Source organism: Chrysemys picta, chromosome 1, assembly GCF_011386835.1.
Source record: "Chrysemys picta bellii isolate R12L10 chromosome 1, ASM1138683v2, whole genome shotgun sequence".
In the NCBI taxonomy this organism is placed as follows: domain Eukaryota; kingdom Metazoa; phylum Chordata; order Testudines; family Emydidae; genus Chrysemys; species Chrysemys picta.
In genome coordinates this window covers 238,592,011-238,617,352 of record NC_088791.1, presented here as the reverse complement: position 1 = coordinate 238,617,352, position 25,342 = coordinate 238,592,011, and the positions used below count along the sequence as shown (strand labels likewise).

General features: G+C 45.1%; 1 protein-coding gene and 2 long non-coding RNA genes across 4 annotated transcripts in view; 1 reads left to right on the top strand and 2 right to left on the bottom strand.

Annotated features, from left to right (window-relative positions):
* LOC122174766 (uncharacterized) overlaps positions 1-25,342 on the bottom strand; it is a 77,825-nt gene that overhangs the window by 6,078 nt on the left and 46,405 nt on the right. The gene's annotated exons all lie outside the window — the stretch shown is intronic.
* The window catches only part of RFX8 (regulatory factor X8), a 52,858-nt gene that overhangs the window by 15,929 nt on the left and 11,587 nt on the right, over positions 1-25,342 (top strand). The window contains exons 5-10 of one of the 2 annotated variants that reach the window (XM_065580897.1): positions 7,684-7,747; positions 17,114-17,224; positions 17,311-17,388; positions 18,122-18,235; positions 18,929-19,079; positions 24,350-24,408. In XM_065580897.1, coding sequence (XP_065436969.1) covers positions 7,684-7,747; positions 17,114-17,224; positions 17,311-17,388; positions 18,122-18,235; positions 18,929-19,079; positions 24,350-24,408 — 577 coding nt within the window. The remainder of the gene's footprint in view (positions 1-7,683; positions 7,748-17,113; positions 17,225-17,310; positions 17,389-18,121; positions 18,236-18,928; positions 19,080-24,349; positions 24,409-25,342) is intronic. The other variant, XM_065580898.1, reaches the window with a different exon arrangement.
* LOC135980779 (uncharacterized) lies at positions 1,781-16,882 on the bottom strand. Its single transcript, XR_010597681.1, has 2 exons — positions 14,697-16,882; positions 1,781-2,324 (listed from the first exon to the last, which is right to left on the bottom strand). It is a non-coding gene; the product is annotated as an uncharacterized LOC135980779 (long non-coding RNA).

The following is a 25,342-nucleotide window of genomic DNA, read 5'->3' as shown; positions in this document are numbered from 1 at the left end:
GAACATCATGGTGGCAATGGGTCATGTTGATGCTGTGGAACTGCGATTCTGGGCCGGGGAAACAAGCACGGAGTGGTGGGACCGCATAGTGCTGCAGGTCTGGGATGAATCACAGTGGCTGCGAAACTTTCGTATGCAGAAGGGAACTTTCCTGGAATTTTGTGAGTTGCTGTCCCCTGCCCTGAAGCGCAAGGACACCCGGATGTGAGCAGCCCTAACTGTCCAGAAGCGAGTGGCCATAGCCCTCTGGAAGCTTGCAACGCCAGACAGCTACCGGTCAGTCGCGAATCACTTTGGCGTCGACAAATCTACCGTGGGGGGTTGCTGTGATGCAAGTAGCCAGCGCAATCGTTGAGCTACTGCTGTCAAAGGTAGTGACCCTTGGAAACGTCCAGGTCATCATAGATGGCTTCGCCGCGATGGGATTCCCAAACTGCGGTGGGGCTATAGATGGAACTCACATCCCTATCCTGGGACCGGACCACCAGGCCAGCCAGTACATTAACCGAAAGGGCTATTTTTCAATGGTGCTGCAAGCACTGGTGGACCATAGGGGACGTTTTACAAACATCAACGTAGGATGGCCGGGCAAGGTTCATGACGCTCGTGTTTTCAGGAACTCTGGTCTGTTTAGACGGCTGCAGGAAGGTATTTACTTCCCGGACCAGAAAATAACTGTTGGGGATGTGGAGATGCCTATAGTGATCCTCGGGGACCCAGCCTACCCGCTAATGCCCTGGCTCATGAAGCCCTATACAGGTGCCCTGGACACTGAAAAAGAACTCTTCAACTACCCTCTGAGCAAGTGCAGAATGGTGGTGGAGTGTGCTTTTGGACGTCTCAAGGGGAGATGGAGAAGCTTACTGACTTGCTCTGATCTCAGCGAAACCAATATCCCCATTGTTATTGCAGCTTGCTGTGTGCTCCACAATCTCTGTGAGAGCAAGGGGGAGACCTTTATGGCGGGGTGGGAGGTTGAGGCGAATAGCCTGGCTGCTGATTACGCCCAGCCAGACAGCCGTGCGATTAGAAGAGCCCAGCGGGATGCGCTGTGCATCCGGGAGGCTTGGAAAGCTAGGTTCCTCAGTGAGCAGGGTAACCTGTGACTATTAAGTTTGTTTAAAGAGAAGCTGAACCTGCCCCCGTTTCTTTACCCACTTACTGTTAACTATCCTCTCCAGCTACATACCCCGTTCACCCCGTGTCCCCCCTTCCAACACACGTTTAAAAATAAAATAAATGGAACTTTGTTAATGAACACCATTTTTTTTATAACGGATTTTGCAGTAAAGTGTTGAAACTGGGATGCAGACTGTGGTGGGGAGCGGGCGTAGTGATGGACAGAACCCTTCTAAACTCGAAGAATGACAGGCTCCTGCTCCTAGAGTGGTCTGCAGTGGTGGACTGGTTGTTTCAACGGAGCCTGCCACCCCTCCTTTTCGGGACTCTGTGTGTGGGGGCTATGTGACTTTGTGGCGGGGGAGGACAGTTACAGATCCCCTGTTGCGTGGCGATGTGATCCAGGATAAGGACCGCTGCATAAGATCTCTATCCGCCCTCCCCCGCCACAAAGTCACATGCCCCCCCCCCCCACCGAACATGAAAACCACCTCCCAGACTGACCAGGGTGCCTAGTGACTGCAATGTGTGTGTGACCTTCTGCTGAACCTGCCCCCGTGTCTGTACCCTGGTAAAGATGACTGTCCTCTCCAATTACCAACCCCCTTCCCCCCTTCAAATACAATCTCCCCTAAAAGAACATGATGGAAACAGTAATTAACAGAAACGTATCTTTTATTAGCAACTACACAGTTAGGGGATGAAACTGGGACGGGGCCTTGGGTGAGGCGGGAAGGAAAGGTCTTATCAAATTTTTGGGAATGAGAGCCTTCTGGTACTTGAGCGGTCTTCAGGGGTGGAGTGACAGTTTTCATGGCCCCTGCCGCCCCTCCTTCTTGGGACTTTGGGTGAGGGGGTATGGGAGTTTGTGGCGGGGGAAGGCGGTTAGAGATAGACTGCAGCGGGGCTCTGTCCTCCTGCCTCCAGTCCTGCAGAACATCCACAAGGCGCCAGAGCGTGTCCGTTTGCTCCCTCATTAGTCCAAGCAGCGTTTGAGTCTTCCTGCCGCCACCTCTCCTCCCGTTCGCTGTGTGCTCGCAGGTATTGCAACATGTTCTCCCTCCACTGGGTCTGCTGGGCCGCATCAGCTTGGGAGCAGCCCATAAGTTCTGAGAACATGTCGTCCCGTGTCCTTTTCTTTCTCCGCCTAATCTGCGCCAGCCTCTGCGAAGGGGATGCCAGGGTAGGTCGGGAGACAGTCGCAGCTGTGGGATGGGAAAAAGGGAGTGAATTCCTCACTAAGATAATTTTTTGTGAACAATGAACATAGTCTTTCTCTGTCAAGAAGACCATGCACAGCACCTGTCACATGCGCACTCAGGACAAGGTCGAATTTTCGGCCTTCGCATTCAGTGCCTGGGGTCTTGCAGCGGAGATCAGACAAGCGGGGCAGGACAGCGGAATTCGGGTAGCAGGCTGACATGGTAAGCCGTAGACTTTTGGCTGCTTAAAACTTAAATTATAGCAGTGCCCTCCTTTCACGTTCAAAGCAATGCTCCTAGCGTTGGCCAGTTCTTGCTGCCGGCAATCCGGCAAGCATGAACTCTGCCCCTGTCCCACCCCCTCGCGGCTGTCCCCTGGAAAGAACCCTGTATGCTGCCCCTCTCCCACCTCCACCGCGTGGCTGTAAACCGCAGGTGACAGTTCTGTAAAGGAACAGACAAGCAGTCCCAATAGTAACATTCCCCTAATTCTAAGCAGGTCACCATGAGCGACATCACTCTGCTGAGAATTTCTGAGACCGAGAAAGAACGCATGCTGCGTGAAAGCCAGCAAAAACCAGGGCCGTATGTCGCCATGCTCTGCAAGGCAATGATCCCAGAGTACTTGATGATAGCCTGGCAAGGAAAAGTTTCCTACCTCGGAGGACACAATAAGGCCGCTCTCCCCAGGAACCTCATGCAAAGGCTTTCCAATTACCTCCAGGAGAGCTTCATGGAGATGTCCCATGAGGATTTCAGCTCTATCCCTAGACATATAGACCTTCTTTTCCAGTAGCTGCACTGGCAAGGACTAAAAAGTAAAGCGCCTAGGGCAAACTAATCATGATAAACTGGACATTGTTAGATTCTTTTGCAGTAGTTGCACAGCCAAGGACTAAAACGTTAAGTGCCTAGGGCAAACAAATCATGAAAAACCCATTGTTAATATTCCTGTTCTGTTCAAAATAAATGTTTACATGTATAAAACACTTACCGACTGATCCTTCCCCTGTTTCAGGGTCTGGGTTAACACCTGGGGACAGTTGGTAGGGGATCTGTGAGGGTGATGAAGAGATCCTGGCTGTCTGGGAAATCAGCGTTGTAAGTGCTATCGACTGCCTCCTCCTCCTCCTCACCTTCCTCATCTTCCCCGTCGGCTAACATCTCCGAGGAAGCGGCCGTTGACAATATCCCATCCTCAGAGTCCATGGTCAGTGGTGGGGTAGTGGTGGCGGCCGCACCTAGAATGGAATGCAGTGCCTCGTAGAAACAGCATGTCTGGGGCTGGGATCTGGAGCGTCCGTTTGACTCTTTTGTCTTCTGGTACGCTTGTCTCAGCTCCTTGATTTTCACGCAGCACTGTGTTGCATCCTGGCTGTATCCTCTCTCTGTCATGGCTTTTGAGATCTTCTCGTAGATCTTTGCATTCCGTCTTTTTGATCGCAGCACCGAAAGCATGGACTCATCGCCCCACACAGCGATCAGATCCAAGACTTCCCGATCAGTCCATGCTGGGACCCTCTTTCTATTCTGAGATTGCATGGTCACCTCTGCTGGAGAACTCTGCATCGTTGCCAGTGCTACTGAGCTCGCCACGATGTCCAAACAGGAAATGAGATTCAAACTGCCCAGACAGGAAAAGGAATTCAAATTTTCCCGGGGCTTTTCCTGTGTGGCTGGTCAGAGCATCTGAGCTCGGACTGCTGTCCAGAGCGTCAACAGAGTGGTGCACTGTGGGACAGTTCCCGGAGCTATTAGCGTCGATTTCCATCCACACCTACCTTAATTTGACATGGTCATGTCGAATTTAGTGCTACTCCCCTCGTTGGGGAGGAGTACAGAAATCGAATTTAAGAGACCTCTATGTCGAACTAAATAGCTTCGTTGTGTGGATGGGTGCAGGGTTAATTCGATTTAACGCTGCTAAATTCGACATAACCTCCTAGTGTAGACCAGGCCCAAGAGAGGCCTCTGAAAAGGCTCTATTTCACCTGCCTCCCTACTCTTCCTCCTTTCCCCTCAGTCTTCCTCTGTCACTTTTCTTCCCCTCTTTCAGGCCTATGGTATTGTCCCTTCCCCACAATTTCTTTCCCATTTCAACTGCAGTTTCCCCCCAATTCGCCCCAAAAACACATTAGCAAGAATGAATAAATATCAGATAATCTTGTTGTTACTCATCCTCCCCTTCCTCTACCCACTTCCTTTTCTTTCTTTCCTTTTCACTTGCATCTTGACCTTATTTAGATGGTAAGTGCATTAGGACAGGAACTTGTCTCATTCTCTGTCCTGTGTGATGCCTATCACACTTTTGGGTACTGGGTAAATAAAAATAATGTTTGCTAACAGTAGAGGCACATATATGTTAATTTTTCCATGGCAGAGATCAGATGGTGTTTACACTTAATTATCTTTGAGCTTTCATCTGGCTGTTGAGCAGAGGGAGAGTGCTGCCACTTGTCTGTTTCTAGGCAGCAGCAGCTCTCACACTCGCATGTTGCCTGACTGGCCCTAATGAAGGGGGGCAGCACAAGAACAAGTACGCTATGCCAGCCAGCCTGTTGAGCGAGAGCACGGCTGATATGTGTTGCCATAGTAGCAGCAGCACAAGATACAGCTGGCCACCTTCTCAGAGCAGGAACTGAAAATACTCTTCTTTTTTTTACATATTTTAGAAATCTGCAAAATTAACAAAATAAATGACAGGAAATACTTCTAGTTCTAAGTTTCTTCATTTCTTCACTCACCAACTTAAAAAGCTCTGGATTCTGGGATAGTGTTGGCGTTAAGGCATTAAGCATATTATTGAACATACATAGTGTTAAGGTCGTGGCCCATAATGGTCATTGATCAACAATTTCATTTTTCCAGCGGAACGGAGCTTTCATGGCAGATCATAGTGGCAGAGGGAGCAGTGATCTCTCAGGTGGCTAGATCCCCAGTCCCATGGATGGTTTTAAATATCAGGACAGAGACCTTGAATTGGCCTCTGTTCTTAATGAGAAGCCAGTGCAGACAGCAGGGCAGTGGGATAATGTGTTTTCAGTGACTTGTGTTTTTAAGGCCTGTTCTACACTGAAAAGTTGATTCAACATTCTTATATCAGGCAGGATTTTGAAAAAAGAGTGCTTCTGTCAACTTAGGGTCTGTCTATACTTAAACCACTACAGTAGTGGGGGTACGCACATGTCTTCCAGGGGTACATCAGCTCATCTAGCTATTTGCCTAGTTTTACAATAGGCTACATAAAAAGCACTAGCGCAGTCAGTACAAACTAAAATTTCATACCATGACTTTATACTGCTCTATGAACTATGCATTGAAATGTAAGTACAATATTTATATCCCAATTGATTTATTTTGTAATTATATGGTGAACATGAGAAAGTAAGCAATTTAGCACTAATAGTGTGCTGTGATACTTTTGTATTTTTATGTCTGATTTTGTAAGCAAGTCGTTTTTTAAGTGAGGTATAACTTGGGGGGTACGCAAGACAAATTAGACTCCTGGAAGTGGTCTGGAAAGATTGAGCGCCACCCACTGCACTATAGTGGCACAGCTGCAGCTGGTGCTCTACCGCTTCAGTGTACACTACCTAGGCCGATGGGAGGGGTCTCCTCTTGGCGTAGGTAATCCACTTCCTTGAGAGATGGTAGCTAGGTCAATGGAAGAATTCCTCTGTTGATCTAATGCTGTCTACTCCAGGGGTTATGGTGGCATAGCTATGTCTCTCAGGTAGAGTTGCCAATCCAGGATTGTCCTGGAGGCTCAAGGAATTAAAGATTAATCTTTAATTAAAGATTGCCATGTGATGAAACCTCCAGGAATATGTCCAACCAAAATTGGCAACCCTACTTTAGGGGTGTGGATTTTTCATATGCCTAAGAGACTTAGATATTCTGATGTAAGTTCCCAGTGTAGACCATCCCTCAGATAACTTTGTTCGGGGAGGAGTTTTCCTAAACTGACAGAAAAACTCTTCCATTAAAGTAGGCTGCAGCTACACTACGGGGCTATGCTGGCACAACTGTGATGACATACTAAATTGGCATAATCTCTGTAGTGACTAACATGCCCTAAGTAGATATGCTACTGCATTTTCCATGGTTGAGTTATTTCAGGGTGGGTGGCTTTCTCCCTACACACAATGAGTTGCAGTAAGCAAGTCTTGAGGTCACAAATGCATGGATCACCATCATGAGGTCTGTGTCTGGTTGGACAGTCCTAACGCAGCTTCTGGCCAGCCGTAAGTGGAAGTGTACTTTTTACACAACCATGGCTATGCTCCAAAAACACTGAGGAGTCCAAAAGGACCCAAAGCTATGAAAGTTCTTCAAAATGCTTCCCTCTTCCTGTCAGTATTACATCTCTCTTTCCTGTGAGCAGCTTCAGCCAGCCAACCACAGAGAGAGCTGGGATATAGTGTTGTTTACAGCGGATGAAAAACAGGTAGAGCTGCATATTTTCTGCACATTCCTGGCATTTCAATCTATGTGGTCAAACAAGCTTCCTCAATTTATTCATATAAATGTTGAGTAGGATGGACTAGGGCTGAGCCTTGTGGGACACCTCAGATGCATTACAAAGCTGAAGATCTAGTTCCCACTCTGAACAATTTACAATCTAAATTGACCATAAAGCGGGGAGGAAGGGATGGGATGTACAATCAAAGGGCTGGTCTACACTGGAAGGGGGGGCTCGATGTAAGATACGCAACTTCAGCTATGGGAATAGCGTAGCTGAAGTCGACGTATCTTATTTCGACTTACCTCCCGTCCTCACAGCGTGGCATCGACAGCCGCGGCTCCCCCGTCGACTCCGCTACCGCCGCTCGCCCTGGTGGAGTTCCGGAGTTGATGGGATGCGTTTGGGGATCGATATATCGCGTCTAGGTCAATTACTACCCGCCAATTCGGCGGGTAGTCTGGACGTACCCAAAGTGCTCAAGGTGATAAAATGGGCCCCTTTCATTATTTACATGTTTGTAGTTCTTTTGTGTGTTTGTTTCAATGGAGTTGCATCCACTAATGTGAAATAATGAATTTGGCACAGGAAGTTGAAAAAATCTAATCACCCACCTTTGCATTTTAAAATGGACTTTTTGTTGATTTTATTTGCATAATGATTTTTTAATTAAGATCTGAGAGATCAACCCATTTAGAAAATCAATGAATAAACTAAAAGTCATGGGATAGAGTGGCAAGAGGGAGAGGTTTTTTTTATTATTATTATTATTATTACACAAATGGTTGTGTCAGTCCCAGTCTGATAACCTAGCTAGTTAGAGATCATTTTCATACTAAAGACCTAAGAAGCCAACAGTTTTTAAAATTGGCTTTATACGTTATGTGTATTCCACCACAGTGGGGATGGTTCCAGTTCTGAGGATGCAGCAAATTATGAGAGCAATGGCTACAGAAAAGGAACGGTGAGTAGCAAATAAAGTGGATTTACTATAAAACAGAGAGATCAATAACGGTTTAATGAGCTAAAACTGTCACACGTTATATCTTAGTGAAATGCAGCCTGCCCAGAATACCCTTTAAAGTAGTATGTCTCTGTGCAAAGGCACATTAGCTGGTTACTTTTTTTTTTTTGCTTACTTACTGGTTAAATATTTTGTGTCACCTCACTGTCTGCCCAAATCATTAGCTAGGCTTAGTGTGGAAGCTGTGGCTAACAGAGCCCAGGTTTGTGTCTATCGGTGTCAATAGGACATGGCCTTCGCGGTGCAGGCCCACACTTATAGACTCATTTTCACGAAACATCGGGCTGCTGAGCCAGTCAGTACGGTTCAATGAGGCTGTATGGGCATGACAAGAATTCGAGTATTGCCAAAGGATTTAAAAAAAAAAAAAAAAAAAGACCCTTTCCACCATTAGGGTCTGATGTGAAGCTCACCTGCTAGTGCAGATGTTTCTGAAATAACACTGCTGGGAGTTGTCTTGACATTGGAATTCTTGGTAGTCTGCCAACAGGATGTGACCAATAGCAGAACCCTGATTAAACTGAGGGAAAGGAGGAGTGTGGATGTCTCTCTTATTTTTGTAGAGCACTTGGATATGGCAATGAGGGTATTACAAGTGTATGCAATGATAATAGATGAAAAACGTGCAGACACAGGACAATATTATATCCAGTGACCTCAGTAGCAGAGCCAGCTATACTTAAGATTATTTATAATGTCTTGATTATGAAATTTTGTGTTAGTATGTCTACACTATAGTGTAAGCCCGGGTGCAAGGCTAACCCCAGTTGTGTCGACATTGCAATTGAGCTAACCCAGGCTAGGGTCCTGGACCCTATAGGGCTGGAAGGCCCAAGCTCGAGTCAAGCTGGGACCCAAAGTCCAAACCCTATTGCTTTGCAGTGTAGCTACAGCCCCGCTTGACTCAGGTCCAGAAGTATCCTACAGTTCCATGTGACAATTTCCTTAGTCCTCTGTATCCCAACAATCTGCAACCCACTCTACTGAAAACGGAAGCCCTCACCCTAACTCCCTTGGCAAACGGCAGCAGCTCAGGTCAGCATTAACCCATTCTGTTCTGATCACCGAGCTGTAAGCCCGCTATCACAGAACCTCCTGGGTTTGCAATGGAGAGTGAACCTATCAAGCCTTTTGCAAAGCGAGCTGCTTCCTGGTAATGTGCAGGGTGGGCAGTAAAGTTTTCTCACAGTGCGCTATAGTCCTAGGGTAGAGCAGACACATTTGGGTGAGGTGGGAGCAGTAGGGACTCTGGGATATGGTTACTTTTACTTGGGTATGCACATTGCAGTGTGGACCCCAGACTCCTAGGTTTCAGCATGGGTTAGAAAAGTCTTAACTAAGGGCTGGTCCACACTAACCCCCCACTTCGAACTAAGATATGCAACTTCAACTACGTGAATAACGTAGCTGAAGTCGAAGTATCTTAGTTCAAACTTACCTTGGGTCCACACGCGGCAGGCAGGCTCCCCCGTCGACTCCGCGTACTCCTCTCGCGGAGCAGGAGTACCGGCGTTGACGGCAAGCACTTCCGGGATCGATCCCAGAAGATCGATTGCTTACCGCCAGACCCGGAGGTAAGTATAGACGTACCCATAGAATTTAAATACAGTGTAGATGCTCAAGCCCAGGGTTCCCTAACACAGGTCAGCTGACTCGAGTCCCACTAACCCTGGATTTACATTGCAGTGTAGACATATCCAAAGAAAAGGTACATAGGATACACATATCACTAAATACATTCTGTGAAAAGAAATGTATATTCTTTAGGCTCTGGATTTGTAGCCAGCCCATTGCTGTTCCTTTTACACACCCCTACCTTCCAGTGAATAGGTGAGGTGACACAGTTCCAGGTTTAGCTGCCTCTAGCCATCATCTATCTATGGGTGGCAACCTGCATTCCTTGCCCCCCAGACCAGAGTTTTAGGGTTGCAATTCCCTTACAATCCACTGTACTTACCCCAGCAGTCTGAGATTAGTGCAGTGCCTGCTCTGCTCTCTCCCAGGGTTCTGACAGAGTACCAGTGATCAGCCAACTTTCACAGAGCACAGTATATTTATTTAGGACAAAAGCATTACAGAGAAAATGTATCATAAATGAATAAACAGTCTACATACATGCCAAGCTTACCAGGTGTCACCCATCTTCTACATGTAGACCCTTCCAGCAGGGTTTTGCCCTCTTGGTTAAAATGTCATGTCTGTTCATGGATTGAGTGAGGAATCGTGTCCCGTCCTTTCCCCTCCCTCCTCCCCCGTCCCGTCCCCGGCCACCCCAGTCTGCTCAGGGCTCAGGCTGCTTCCTCATCCAATTCTCTATTCTTTGCCTGCTGGGTCTCTTGAAGCTGGTCAAAACTTGCATATGCAATTCCCCCCAGGGGGTGTTACTTCTGCATAGTTGTTTATGTATGCATTAATTACCCCCTCAGCTTCTCCCCAGCTCCAAAACATGCACTGCCATGCTCAGTCTTTATCAAGGAAGTTTATTTCCTTAACAGAGATAGCAAACAAACAGAAAACAGTCTTTTAACTCAATCCTTGGCCCCAGGCTTCAGGGCCACCCTTCCCAGGGGTCTCTGGCACTCTACTCCTGGCAGCTTCCCAGGCTCAACCAGCTCTGCTCTCTTTTTGGAGCAACAGCCCCAGAGATGCTTCCCACAGCCCCTGGCCCCTTGCACCAGGGACCCACCTCAGGAGCTAACTCCACTTCAGTGTGGGCCTCCCCTCCCCAGGGCACAACCTGTCTCAATTAATCTCCCCTAGTTCTCCCCCTAGCAACCCTTTATACACTCAGGGATAGCCCAGCCCTCTTTAACTGGCTGGATTGGGTTTACCTGTTCTGGTCCAGGGGAGCTGGGCTTAGTCTATCTACAGGAGCCAGCTACCCTGTGATCCCTCCAGTGATTCAAGTTCCTGCAGGAAGATCTGTGATCCTCCCCCATGGAGCCAGAATTGAATCCCCTTGCTCACAGAGCTATATATAGAATTTATAGATATAATAATCTATGAAGAACCCATGTGCATATAATATTCGGCACATCTCAATAAAATATTCTTTGAAGCTTCTGCACTATGACACTCCTTGGGGATATCCAAGGTTGTGAGGCACCTCACTGCCACCTGGCCTTAGCATGAAGCAGTTTTGTGTTTGCCTGCTGTGGATCAGCTCCCTGAAACCAATAGCCTCTGGCATCACAAGCACTTCCTACCTTCCAGGCCTCCAAGGGCCTTGCTCACTCTCTGCAGGGAGTGACAGCCACCACCAACATGCTTCCTCCAAGCGTTCCCTGCAGTGTCCAGCCCTTTGCCCACTGAACACGCACACAATTACCAGGCCAGCTGTTTCCAAAGGAACAGTACGCACCAGCTTTAAAGATTCAACATAGAATCATCACTTTGCCTAACACCAGCATTTAGATGTATTTATAGTGAAAACAAGAATAAGTTTATTATTAAAGAATAAAGATTCTATACACTTATAGACTGTAAGATCAGAAAGGACCATCATGATCATCTAGTCTGACCTCCTGCACATTGCAGGCTGCAGAACCTCACCCACCCACTCTTGTAATACTCTGGCTGAGTTACTTAAGTCCTCAAATCATGATTTAAAGACTTCAAGTTACAGAGAATCCACCATTGACTCTAATTTAAGTCTGCAAGTGACCCAGGCCCCATGCTGCAGAGGAAGGTAAAAAAAACACAAGGTCTCTGCCAATCTGATCTGGGGAAAAATTCCTTCACAACCCGGAATATGGTGAACAATTAGATCCTGAGCATATAGGCAGACCCACTAGCCAGACTCCTGGCAAAGAATTCTCCTTAGTAACTCAGAGTCCTCCCTGTCTTGTGTCCCCTCTCTGGCCAGTGGGAATGTTTGCTACTAGCAGTCGCAGATGGGCCATATGCCATTGTAGGCAACCTCATCATACCATCCCCTTCATAAACTTATCAAGCTCAGTCTTGAAACAAGTTAGATTTTTTGCCCCAACTGCTCCCCTTAGAAGGCTGTTCTAGAACTTCACTCCTCTGATGTTTAGAAACTTTCATCTAATTTCAAGCCTAAACTTGTTGATGGCCAGTTTATATCCATTTGTTCTTGTGTCAGTTTTGGTGCTCAACTTTAACTCCTCTCCCTCCCTGGTATTTATCCCTCCACTGTATTTTAGAGAGTAATCATATATCCCCTCAGCTTTCATTTGGTTCGGCTAAACAAGCCAAGCTCCTTGAGTCTCCACTCATAAGGCAGGTTTTCCATTCCTCTGAGCTTCCGAGTAGCCCTTCTCTGCACTAGTTTGAATTAGTCTTTCTTAAACATGAGAGACCAGAATTGCATGCAGTATTCCAGATTAGGTCTCACTAGTGTCTTGTATAATGGTACATCTCTACCCCGATATAATGTGACCCGATATAACATGAATTCAGATATATCGCGGTAAAGCAGCGCTCCGAGGGGGCGGGGCTGCGCACTCCGTTGGATCAAAGCAAGTTCAATATAACCAGGTTTCACCTATAACGCTGTAAGATTTTTTGGCTCCCGAGGACAGCGTTATATCGGGGTAGAGGTGTATTAACACTTCCTTGTCTCTTCCGGAAATACCTCACCTGATGCATCCTAGGACTCATTAGCCTTTTTCACAGCTGCATCACTTTGGCAGATCATAGTCATCCTGAGATCAACCAATATGCACAGGTCTTTCTCCTGCTGTCACTTCCAACTGATACATCCCCAGCCTATAGCAAACATTTTTGTTGTTAGGCCCTATTACTCATGGGGGAATTCTGCATCACTGCACACAGGACCATCCCTAGCCATTTTGGTGCGCTACGCAGCTCCCCCACAGGGGGGCTGTTTGGGGCCCCAGGCCTCCAAGGGCGGGGGGCTGGCCCCAGGCCTCCGCCGGGAGGGACTGGGGGGCGGGAGGGAAACCGCCCCTCAGCACGAGCCAGCGGAGCGGGCTGGGGCCGGGTCACTCCTCTTCCTGCCGCCTGGTGAGTGCAGGGCAGCCAGGCCTGACCCCGCACTCACGGGGCGGCGGGAAGTGGAGTGACCCGGCCCAGCTCGCTCTGCTCCTGGGGAATCTCTGGTAGCTTTCTTCCCTAAAGTGATTTTGACACAAACAGTCACTGTCTTATCCATTCCAACACTTCTAATTTCTTCACAGTCTACCTCATTGTTAATATACAATGCTACTCCACCACCTTTACCTTTATTTCTGTCTTTCCTGTACAGCCCATACCCTTCAGTACACGTACTCCAATCTTTACTATTCCATCATGTTTCTGTTATCCCTATAATATCTGGTTTCACTTTCTGCACCAGTAGTTCTAGTTCATCCATTTTGTTACCCAGGCTCCTTGCTTTGGTGTACAGACATCTTAGTAGTTTCTGTATTGCTTTGCTCAGATTCCTCACCTGTTTAGGTACAGTCATTATACTGTCAGTATCACCTACCTGACCTATCATTGGTATCGGCACTATCTTTCCTCTTGATGTCCATTACCCTACTTCTGTTGTTCCTTTCTCCATTGCTATATCCTTTCTTACTTGAGTTTCCTCCCATTCAGTATTACAATCAGTTGTGGAGCATACATGAACATCTCCCAACTGTCTCCCCCAGATACCTAGTTTGAAAGTTCTTTTGATCAGTTGTGCCAACCTCCATCCCAGAAGTCTGTTTCCCTCCCTACTCAGGTGGAGTCCATCCCATGAGAATAGTCCTCTGTTCACGAATGTTTTCCAGTGATCAAATATCCCAAAGCCCTCCTTATAGCAACACTGCCTGGCTATCATTGTAATGGTTGATCATCATATTGTTGTCTCACCTTCATTCTCCTCTTCTAGGGACAGGCAGAATCCCACTCAAGATCACCCGAGACTCCATTTCTTAAAGTGTCTTACCCAGCCTGGCATAATCTCTCTTGATGTGTTCCAGCAAGAATCTAGTGGTATCAGTTGTTCCCATGTGAAGGACAGTAGATTCTTCCCTGCTCTCATTAGGATTCTCTTCAGCCTCAGGTCCACATCCCATATTTTAGCTCCCAGCTGACAGCACACCCTTCCGTTTTCCAGATCATCTCCGGTGACAGACCTGTCTGTTCTTCTTAATAGGGAGTCCCCTATTGTTGTTGTGATTCTCTGGTATTCCTCGTTCTGCTCTTTCTGGCTTCAAGTCCTCTTATTTTTTGCTCTTCCTTGCAATCTTCTGCGAGTTGTCCCCTATCCTTCTGGGGCTCCAAACCCTGGCAATCTGCATTTACTGTTCCCTCTTCTTGTAGGACTAGCCACTCTTCTCTTCTTCCTTGCCCTCCCACCTTCTGTTGCAGCCTGCTGTGCTCTTCATTGTACAACTCAGCAAACCTGTTTCTGAGCTCAATTTCTGCTTCACTAGCTGATCTTTTCCTCTGCCTGGTTCTCATAGTCCCATGCTTTCACTGGCCACTTTCCTCATCCAGCAGTCTACCCTCACAGTTCTCCAATTCAGCTTGCAACTGTGAATCTTGAATTTTCCCTTCAGCCTCCTCTTGCCTTCCCTTCATTCTCTGCTCGAATTCCAGTTAAAACTCAACCATTGTTTTTGTCTGTGTCTCCAAACCTTAGCTCTTCTCTTCCATCAGCTTTATCGGGTGGCCCTTCATACAAGCGAAGCACTTTTTGGGTACCCTCTCCAGGATAATGTACATCACACAGCTTACACATTCCAGTCATCTTCATTATCTCTTCCATTTCTTGGGTCACTACCACTGCTGCCTCTGTCACTGTCATAGCCTTTCCTCCTAAGCTTCTATCAAGGAAAACAAAAAAAACAAACCCAACCAAAAAAACACCACAAGCCCCCTCCCCCCCCAAAAAAAACACACCACACAAAATAAAAAGAACAGCACTTACTACCTTGCCCAAACTTCTACTCCCCTGTTTTCAGCTCTGTTTGCTGGCTTCTGTGCCTTTGCTTCTATGCTCGTGGCTGGCTGCTTGGCTGCCTTTATAGGCCCCCTAATCAGGGCTCTGCTGTGGTCAAATGCTCTGCTTCTTTCACAGCACACTGCCATCTACAAGCCTCTTTAAACTGAGAACAAAAAACAAAACAGCAAGCAAAAAGCAAACAAACTCTCAAGAACTGGATTTAGGGGCAGGCGACCCGGGCAAACTCCTGAGGTGCTGGGCTCAGGGGCCAGGACAGGTATTCAAAGATTTAACAAATGGGGGGAGGATGGGGGGTACTGAAGGCGATCCTCACCTGAGGTGCCATTTGGTCTCAGGCCAGCCCTGGGGCCTGGCTCTCTTCTCCTCTAACAGATTGCCACTCAAAATCCCTTATTTTCAGCTATTTGCTGACTCCTATGCTGCTGCTCAAGTAATAATGAGTAAGAATATTGGAAATAAATGGTTACATATCCAACAAAATCATAAACTTTCTAGAGACTAAACTTTAATAGGTTACTCTCTTGTCCAAAGAAGCTTATTTCACCCAAAGTTCTCCTCAGTGTTTTCAACCAAGCCTGCTTGAGACCCCTTTTTCATAAAGCAAAATCATTGTCCTTTTATTTCCTCAGTGAAGGGTGTCCCCCTGTAATGATCTTCAGTCGTGGGGAGCGTTGCCTAGTAGTCAGGGACTTAGGCCCTTCGACCTGCAAAGAGGGTTTTGTTAGGGGAGTCCAGGCCCTGCCACTCCAGCACAGGGCCCTCTGAGGGCAATAAAAGGGTCTGACACCCATGAGCGCTTTAAGGCTGCCCTCCCTGGACCACTCCCTGCCACCCCACTATTGTCCAATGTTTGGTGTCTCTACAGGAAAGCATGAAGGGGGTCAGCTCACCACTTGGCACCCCTTCGCAGCCAGGCGTGGCATGGTGACTCTCTTCCTCTCTTCTCATGCCTGGGCCTCTGGCCAGCAGAGTCCAGGGAAGGGGTAGGGACGGTTTTGTGGCCTGCAGCATGCAGGGGGTCAGACCAGATGATCATAATGGTCCCTTCTGACCTTAAAGTCTATGAGTCTATGAGTCTATGAGGTCAGTTCCAAGTCTCACCCCTTCAGGGATAGTCTATAAACCAAATACAGGGAATCAACACAAACCAATGGGGTTAGTAATAGGTGAGGGGGGAAATGCCTCCCTCTCAGGGTCTATCAGAAGCCGGTCCTCTCTTGTCTCAGGGAGGGACCTTCAGGCAGCTGTGGATGGGAGAGATCCTGCCTTCCCTCAGTCCTTTCTTCAGAAGCTGCAAGGTGATGAAGGTACTTTTTCTTCCCTGGCCTGCCTCCAAGTGAGCTGTTCTGCTCCCTTTTAATTTCTCCTCCAGTCTGTGAATCTCTTGCAGGTGTGGCAGGGCAGGGCTGGTTGATTCCAGAGCAGCTCCTTAACCCCTTGTTGTCCAGTGCAAGACTTGTGTATCCCATCACACTCCCCATATATACTCCAGAAAACCTGTGATCTGTACCACCAGACTCTCTCTCCCCACTGCTGTTTTTCTCTTCTTGTCAATTTCTTTCTGACGTCCCCACAATCCTTCATTTGCATTTAGTTCAGACTGGTGATGGGAGACCCATTGTGAATGAGACAATATTCAATTTACATGTAAACAGATGGGTATACATCTCTTGTCTGAAAGAAAACCTGTTTTTTCACCTTTGCTGGTGACCACTATTTTTATCTAGACTTTAAGAACATATTTTCAGCTCCTTACATGATATGTACGTATACAATTCACAAAATTATTGATGACCAGTGTGACACTGGCTTTTATTTGAGACCTTACATGACACTCTTTTGTGAGCTAGAATGTACATGTCAGGTCCCAGTGATCTCTGTAACCCTTCTGCACCTCCTTGCTGGTTGGCATTAAGAGGTTCCTGAGTTCCATGCACTTCTAAGGTCTCACATCTGTCACAATAGGTATTGGGACAAGCATTCCCATGAAGAAATAAATGAGTTGCTTTGACAATACTGTTTATCTAACATATAAACACACTGAGGCCCAGATTTTTAAAGGTACGTAGATGTTACTTTGCTCAGTGTCACAATGCCTAACTGGTTTAGGAGCCCAAGTCTCATTTTCAAAAGGAATTTAGGCACTGGGGAATCTAAATCCTATTGACTGTTGAAGGGATTCAGGCTCTTAAATCAGTTAGGTGTTGTGATGCTGAGCACAGCAATGCCTAAATACCTTTATAAATCTGGGCCTGAGTGCCTTTAATATAATGTGAAATGTTAGTAAGATAAGTGTGTTCTTCTTTTCTTAACATTTTATTGTTTAAATTTAAAAATCTAACAGAGTGATTGTTTAAAAAAGTAAGCCTTTAAATTGTTTCCAGTCCGGTATCAATTTGCAGACAGAGAAAGACAAATTTGGATCCCCTTTGCCTGAATTCAAGAGATTTTCTTCTTGGGAGCAAGAGTTAGGAAAGACACACTCATATAAAATAGTAAGTTTAGCCATTCAGTAATCAAGAAAATTAGCGCTTGGCCTGTGTGATTGTTTTGCAGACTCTTTTTTGTTTGCATTCTCTAGGTTGCATTGCTTGCTGATGAGTATTGTAACTATTGTCAAGATGTTTTACAGAACTTGAGGAACAATGAACTTGACAGGGTATGCCATTGTTTTAACAACATATCTGTAAATATGAGTATTAGTGATTTATTTAGATGACAAAAACTGATTGCAATGACAAAATTATTTCCATTAAGTTCACTTTCTTTATGTCAGGTGATGATTATTTATTTGCAAAATGAGCACTCAGTTAAATCATTCTAGAATACTTTATTAACATAACATACTTACGTGTTCCAAAGGCCAAATTAGAGACCCAACTATTTAGGTGCCTAACTCCCATTGAATTTAAAATGAGTTCGAATATAAATACTTTGCAAAGGGCAGATGCTGACTTCTGAAAGAGGAAAAAATGCTTGGTGGATCTCAGAACGCTATAAGGAGAACCAGACTTCTACCAAACTTTGCCTTAGTTTTTGGCTGATTTGTGTTTAAACATGGGTTGGTTGTGGGGGTGATTTACAGAACTGTTCTTGAGAAAGGCATAGTTCATATGCAGCCAGTTATCCCCATATCTGGGGATATTTACGTTACTGCTTCTTTTCTTCTTTTTTCTTCAATTTCCTTTTAAGGTTTAACTGGCTCCCCAGGCTGCTCTAACCTGGGTCTGAACTAGGCTAGGATGGAGCCAGGAAGAGAACCAAAGAACCACTATCGGCTCCATCAGAGCTCCTCTCTCTGCTGCAGTGAGGAGTGTTGTGTTGTTTGCATTCAGTTTAGCATTCCACAAGTGCAAATGTAATGAAAATTAACCAAGGAATTTGTGCAATAGGTGGAAGACCTTATCATGTCATTCTGGAAGTCTTTGCAGCCTGAAACAATAATGCTTATGTCACTGCCAGATATATGCCAACTCTTTAAATGCTATGATAGACAGCTGTTCAAGGTACTGTAGACACAGATTTGTTTATTGCAATTATTTTGCTATCTGTTCACATCTTTTCAATAATTCTATTTGAGACAGAATCACAGTTGTTTATTATGTATCTGTACCCAGAAATACCACCTGAATCTTAAGTCTGTTCTTTGTACTCTATGTTGAAACTCTATGCCTGAGATTTTTGGATGAGCCCATTGGAGTTTGACACCCAACTCTCACTGAATTTCCATAGGCTCCTTTAAAAGATCCAGCCTACATCAGTGGAATTTGCTTTTATGACCTTGGGCTATTTTAACATGAGGTTGGATGTGACTGATGAAGAATGAACATTGGATTGCTGCCATTTTTAAAAAACACCAAACCTATGTTGTTCCTTTGACAGCAGTATATACTTTTAGTGAAACTTTCATATTGAAACATATAGTTCTTCAATCATAAGAATTACCTTTTACCTGAAACTGGCCATCATAATAATGTTTGATAACTAATTAAAGAAATGATATTTAGGCGTTTATAGTTAGCATCTGTTCCTACTGCCATTAAAATCAATGGGAGTTTTGCCATTGACTTTAGTGGAAGTAGGAACAGGCCCCTAGTATTATGCAGATTTAGGCCATAAATACAATTTTGTCTTATGATTCTAGAAGCATCTGTAGCAAGCCAAAAATAATGTAGTTTCCCTATGAACCTCTGTTTTAGGAAATGGAGAGCATTCTGCTTGATGACTTCCTGAAAGATGTCTCTATACAATATTTGAAGTCAGTCAGATTGTTCAGTAAAAATGTTAAACTCTGGCTGCTTACTGTTTTGGAAGATTTTCCACTCTTACTACAAATGTCCAAAATCAAAGGTATGCATCAATAATAGAGAAATTATAAGTGGATGGATAGAAATTGTTCAAAACTTTATAACAAATCTATTTTTAAGCTCCACCTACAGTGCAAAGAAGACTGTTACTAAACCATTTCTAAAATATGATTTTAAAAACTTTCAGGTGGCATGATTTTGATACCTGTGAGGACTGGGATTAATTTGGTTACAACCAAAAATAAGTAGTCTCAAACAATTTGTAAAAACAGTTTTAACCAAATTATGTCCAGTCAATGCTAAACCATGCTAAGTAAGAGTGTTTATAAAACTTTTTGTAAAACCTGTGCCTGGGCATGGGCTCTTTGGCAGTGTCGATGATTATGAATAATGTGCAGAGACGGTAGATCATAGTTAGAAATAGCTGAAACTGACAGCAAGGTCTATCTTAAAGTTATAGTACATCACCAGCATTTTGGTAAACAAACTAAATTACTGAGTGCAACTTTACAAACAACAGATAAATAGTGATACAATTTTGTAAGCTGTAACAAACTTCAAAGTTCGTATTCATTTATGAAATTATTATATGCAGGGTTGGTAGCATCATCTATTATTAAGGTTGCACAACACTTCCCATTATGAGACCATGTTTTCAGTTTCTTATAACTTTGCTAAACTTTAAAAATTTGGGTTGAAATTTTCCATGCTAGGTGACTGCCTCCAACTGAATTTTCTTGGAAAATTTCAGGGGGAACAGTTCAGTCATTTATGAGAACGAGGCTAGGAGAAAATATGTTGTTTTGCCCATGTTAAAAAATCTGAAGCATTTTCTTTCTTTATTATATTATTATTAATTATAATTATCAGTCATCATCATCATCATCAACATCATAGCACCTGGGAGCCCAGACATGTACCAGAGCCCCATTGTGCTAGGTGCTGTACAAACACGGAACAGAAAGACAGTTTCTGCCCCAAAGAGCTTGCAATCTAAGACCAGAGACAACAGATGGATACAGACAGACAGATGAGACAGTACAAGGAAACAACCAGCATGATAGGCAGTGGTCTCAGCACACTGGCAGCCTAACTGTTGTCAATTTTTTGTAGGCCTCACAGCAAAGTACAGTTTTAAGGAGGATTTTGAAGGTGGATAATGAGGTCGCTTTGTGGATGTTTACAGGGAACTTCTCCCAAGCATGAAAGGCAGCATGGCAGAAAGCATATAGGTGTTTGTTTGAAAATTTTAAGAAGTGGGTGATGATGGCTGACATCATGGGCTAATCAGAGTTGGGAGTCAACTTTTCATTACTGAATGAGAGATGTTAGGTAGGGTGGAGATAGATCATGAAGGGCCTTGAAAGTGAAGAGAAATGGTGTATGTTTGATATGATAGCGGAGAGGGAACCAGTGAAGGAATGCAAAGAGAGGGATGACATAGTCAAAGCCTAGGAGAATTATCTTTGCAGCAGCATTCTGAATGAATAACAACAGGGCAAGGGCCAGGGAAGATGATGTTGCAGTAATTGAGATGCAAGATGATGAGAGCTTGGACATGAGTTTTAGCTGTGTGGATGGATAGGAAAGGCTGTATCTTAGAGGTGTTATGCAGAAAGAATCTGCAAGACTTAGACATAGCTTGGATGTGAGGACCTAGGAAGAGGTCTGAGTTGAAGATAACACCCAAGTTACTGGACTGAGTGGCAGAGAAGATGGTCGTGTTGCCAGTGATTGAGAAAGGAGATAGTGGGAAGGGTTTGGGTGGAGGATTAGGAGCTCTTTTTTGCCATGTTGAGCTTGATGGCTAGACATCCACAAGACGATGTCTGAGAGACAGGCTGAGATTTTAGTTTGGACAGAAGGAGACATGCCTGGAGTAGAGAGGTAGATCTCTGAAATACTCTAGCGCCCTCATCATGCCTTGAAATTTGACCAAGAGGGAGGAGGAGGCTTTGTGTCAGGGATGTGCCTTATGCTCTCCCTGTGAAAATCTGCCCAAATTTGGCCAAGTTATGATCTTGGAAAAACTTCAGTTTGCACATGCTTACTAGACTTGCGAGAGATTATCAGCTAAAATCTCTGAAGATTCCATACTCACTGAGCATGCGCCATCCCCTCACAGCTCCTAGTAGGGTGACCAAATGTCCCAATTTTATAGGGACAGACCCGATATTCAGGGCTTTTTTATATATAGGCGCCTATTACTCTCCCACCCCGTCTCAATTTTTCACACTTTCTATATGGTCACCCTAGCTCCTAATGCTGCCACACTGCACATATGCCATCCCTACAGAAAAACTGAGCGTGCTCCAGACCAGGGCTACCGGGGTGAAGATAGACTTTCACTGTAATGGCTGCTCCTGGCTGCTGTAGGCTGGGGTGAGGGCTGGCACCAGAACGGAGAGCAAGGAACCTGTCTCTCCTGTACTCTCATGACCCTCCCTGATGGCAGCCAGGGAGTGTGGAGGAGGAAGCCATTTGCTTCAAATACAGAGGGGATAAAAAACAGATGATAGGGAGAGAGAAAGGGGTAGATTGGATTAAGGAGTCTGCTGAGACTGGAACTGTATGGAGGAGAGAACTGTAACTGGGAGTTGGAGGGGAAGACTGGGACTGGCAGCCAGGGAGGGAAATGGATTTGGCAGAACTGGGAGCCACTTGACTATGGTGGGGGAACACGGAGATCCAGTGAGGGGATTGGGGTAGACTGGGACTGGCTGCACTAGGAGACTGGGACAATGAAGCAGTGAGGGGTAAACAGAGAAGGGAAGGGGAGACAGATCTGACAAGGAGATCAGTTGCAAGGGGGAAACTGGTATGGGCTGGACAAAGAGACTGGAACAAGGAGACAGGGAGTGGGTGAGGGAGACTGAGATTGGATGAGGAGCCCAGAATGGGAGACTAGGACTGGGCACCAGTGGTTGGGTGGTAAGAGACAAATCAGATGAAGGAGCCAGGAGGTGGGAACTGGGATTGGTTGGGCAAGGAGACTGACACTGAGCTGAGAAACCTGAAGAATACAGACTGAAACTGGCAAGTAGAATGGGACTGAAGGGTTAAGTTAGGGGAAAATAATCAGAAGAGACTGTACCCACTGACGAGAGCACATTCCTTGCCGGAAACTGTAACGGAATCCAAGAATGGGATTCTCTCTCTGCTTCTGCCACAGAGTTTGTATGTATTGCTAAGCAAGTCACCTAAACCAAACTTTTCAGAGGTAGTTGTCATAGTTTCAAGGTAACTGCACCTGTATTTACCTTCCATGGTCCCTCGAGGGCACTCATTTAAAGGTTTACAGCTCCAAGTTGTCACCTCTCCTGGGTGGACACCCATGTCTCACTCCCTTCTGACAGGGGTTTTTTAGGCTGCACTGCTCCCTGATCTACACTGTGACATCCCTAGCAAGCCAGTCTGCCTGAAAGAAAGTGCCTGTGCTTTGCTTTCTCTCTGAGGGCTATGACCAGTGTATTGACAGCAGTTACAAGTTACCACACAGCTCCTTCTAAGCAAGCACATGTATTCTTAAGGTAAAAGCATTACTGAGAAAGAATATAAAAACAATCAAAGAAACTACACACATGCTAAAAAGTTTATCAGACGTCACCCCCAACTCCAACACAGGGTTTTGGTAGGTGTCAGTCTTTCAAACCCCACAGCTGGCTATCCCTTTGGTTACAAGTTCATTTCAGTCTTTAGATCAGGAACAGAACCACGGCCCCGGGTCACTTTAAGCTCAGGCTGTTTATCCCAAAGTCCTTCTTTTGTCTGTTGGTCTCTGGAGAACCTAGTCTGAAGTAAAATATGTGCGCCTCACCAGGAGAGGAACCTCTTTGAAGGTGTTATAATTTGAGTGATTTGCCTTAATTCTCCCTACTGTTTTCACTTTCTGGACAAACTGTGGTAACCCTCCCCACATGGGGTGCATTCAAACCCTGGCCCACAATGATACATAAACCATTCATACACTTAATACAATATGGTCTCCCAAAGATATTGCAAGCAATTCCCGTATCTATCAGTGGGCACTAATTGGCTGTTCCTCCCTTTCTGAGTGCCCACTTTGTGACCCCGAGGCCTGATTTGTGCTAAGCACTGACAGCTGTAACTAAAGACAATGGGAGCTTAAATATTTTAAGTCCTATATAACGCTAAGTACTCTGAAAAATCAGGACCTAAGTGTCTCAAATTGGGCACCCCAAATTAGTGGATATTTTTGACCTTAAAGTCTCTGTGCCTCAGTTCCCATCTGTAAAATGAGGATGATAATGACTATCTGTGTTATCATAGCACTTAGGCCCCAGTCATGGACCAGGACCCCATTGTGCTAGATGCTGTACAACCACAGAATAGTGAATATCTGCTCATTAATTGAGCACCATCCATCCTGTGCAGTGAATGAGGCAGGGGTCCTGTGGAAAAAATAGTGTGGGATCATCTAATTAAAGACTGTATCGTAATGCATAAGCACCAGGGGGTCAAATTAAGGTTTCAAAAGCAATCTTAATTCTGCCCTTACATAATGTTATGTAAGACTTTGCAGCCTTAATAATGTTCTTTTAACATAGTCTTTTGTGGGTAATATATTAGATTGGGCCTTATTCAGAAATAAACATAGCCTTCTGGCCTGCATAAACCCCAGGAAGTCATGAATCCTAATCAGAGAAAAGATTGTCCATGTGGAAACTTCTGTAACTTATTTTATAGTTACACTGGCTCTCCCTGCACCTAAGTATAAAATATAAACAATATTTTATCCTTAAGATCCCAGGGCAGGAACAATGCTTTCCAAGTGTTGCACAGTGTCTACATTGTGAGTGCTACTGGAAACAAATAAAATACCAGCTCTTAGTCATTATGCTTCATGACTGTGGAAGCAAGAAGGCGAAGGTTTCAGTTTTTAAATCAAAATTGAAAAGATTTATAATTGTTGTTGCTTTAATTGATCTTAAATTGTAATATAACAGCATAGGGCTGCAAGTAAAAAACAAAAAGTATAACGGGTGGGAAATCTTGGGAGTTTTCTCCTCTTTGTCATGAGTCTATTGATTTTAGGAATAGTTTTTATCAGTGCAGCTATTGTCTGCTAACTGCAAGCTTTAGAATGATAGGGCTGAATCCTACAAGATGCTGAGTACCTCAACTGTCTTTGAAGTCAAGGCACTAAATACCTTGCGGGATTAAGCACTCAGCCTTTCACATTGCTCCCTCAGGGGCCCATTTTCTAAATTATAATAAAGTCTGTCTTCATTAATGTGCTTTAGAATTTAAAATGCCAATGATAAGAAACACCTGCCTCTTCTTCCTCAACAGAAGTTACTGTGTTTGTAAAAAGACTAAGAAGAAAGACGTATCTTTCTAATATGGCAAAGGTATGTTTTATGTGCTTTTTAAAACCTGAACCCATAAAGCACAAGGCTTGAACATCTCCCATGTAATAAGCCTGACCTAATTTTTGGTTATGTATTTTACACACTCTTTTTGTAATATAACAACAAAACATTTCTTTATGTTTCTGCATTGCTACAAGCCATGATTGGGGGACAAATCATGCCTCCTAGGTCCACACACGGAGAGCACTCTCTTTTGCACTGTTCACCACTCTGGATCCTGCAGAAGCCTCTCAAATAAAGTCAGGATCCATGCTGGGGGAATCAGTGGAGACTAGCCAAATTTGTACAGGATGGTGGCTGCACATTGTCCTCCCTCAAATCCCAGGAGATGATACAGCCTGGAGTTGTTACATAATAGGTTACATTTAGTATTCCCCCTCCCCCCATTTCAGGGTGCTGAAGCCATCATGCCTGGGGCAATCCCTGTACCACAGCTGTAATGAAGGCACACTAGCAGGGAGTTGAGGAGGAGGAGTTCAAGCTAGAGTTCCAACTGTTTCAGAGACACAAGGCCTTTGCATGGGTCCCTGGGGATCAGTCAGGTGTGGAGACAAGCCTGTGCCCTTTTCCACTGGGGTAGGCCATCCTCACCACTCCATCCACAATAGGACAATCAGCAAGGATCTCTGCAAGCTTGCTTTCACTCATCTTTCCTCCTTAGGGTCACCTTCGATGGGTTTTGTCACAGGAGGGATGAGCTTGGTCTAAAACTGGAAATATAAGACAGTGTGTGTCTCCCACTTCTTGTTGGCCCCACAGTGCTATTCTTCCTAAATAAAATGACCAGAAAACCTTCAGCAAGGAGTTGGCTTTTTAACCCCATAACTAGTGTGTTGTATATTTTATAACAAATTGTATTTATTTATGGCTAGATTGCAAGGTGGGCTGCACTTCTCTCCCCTCCTTTGCATGA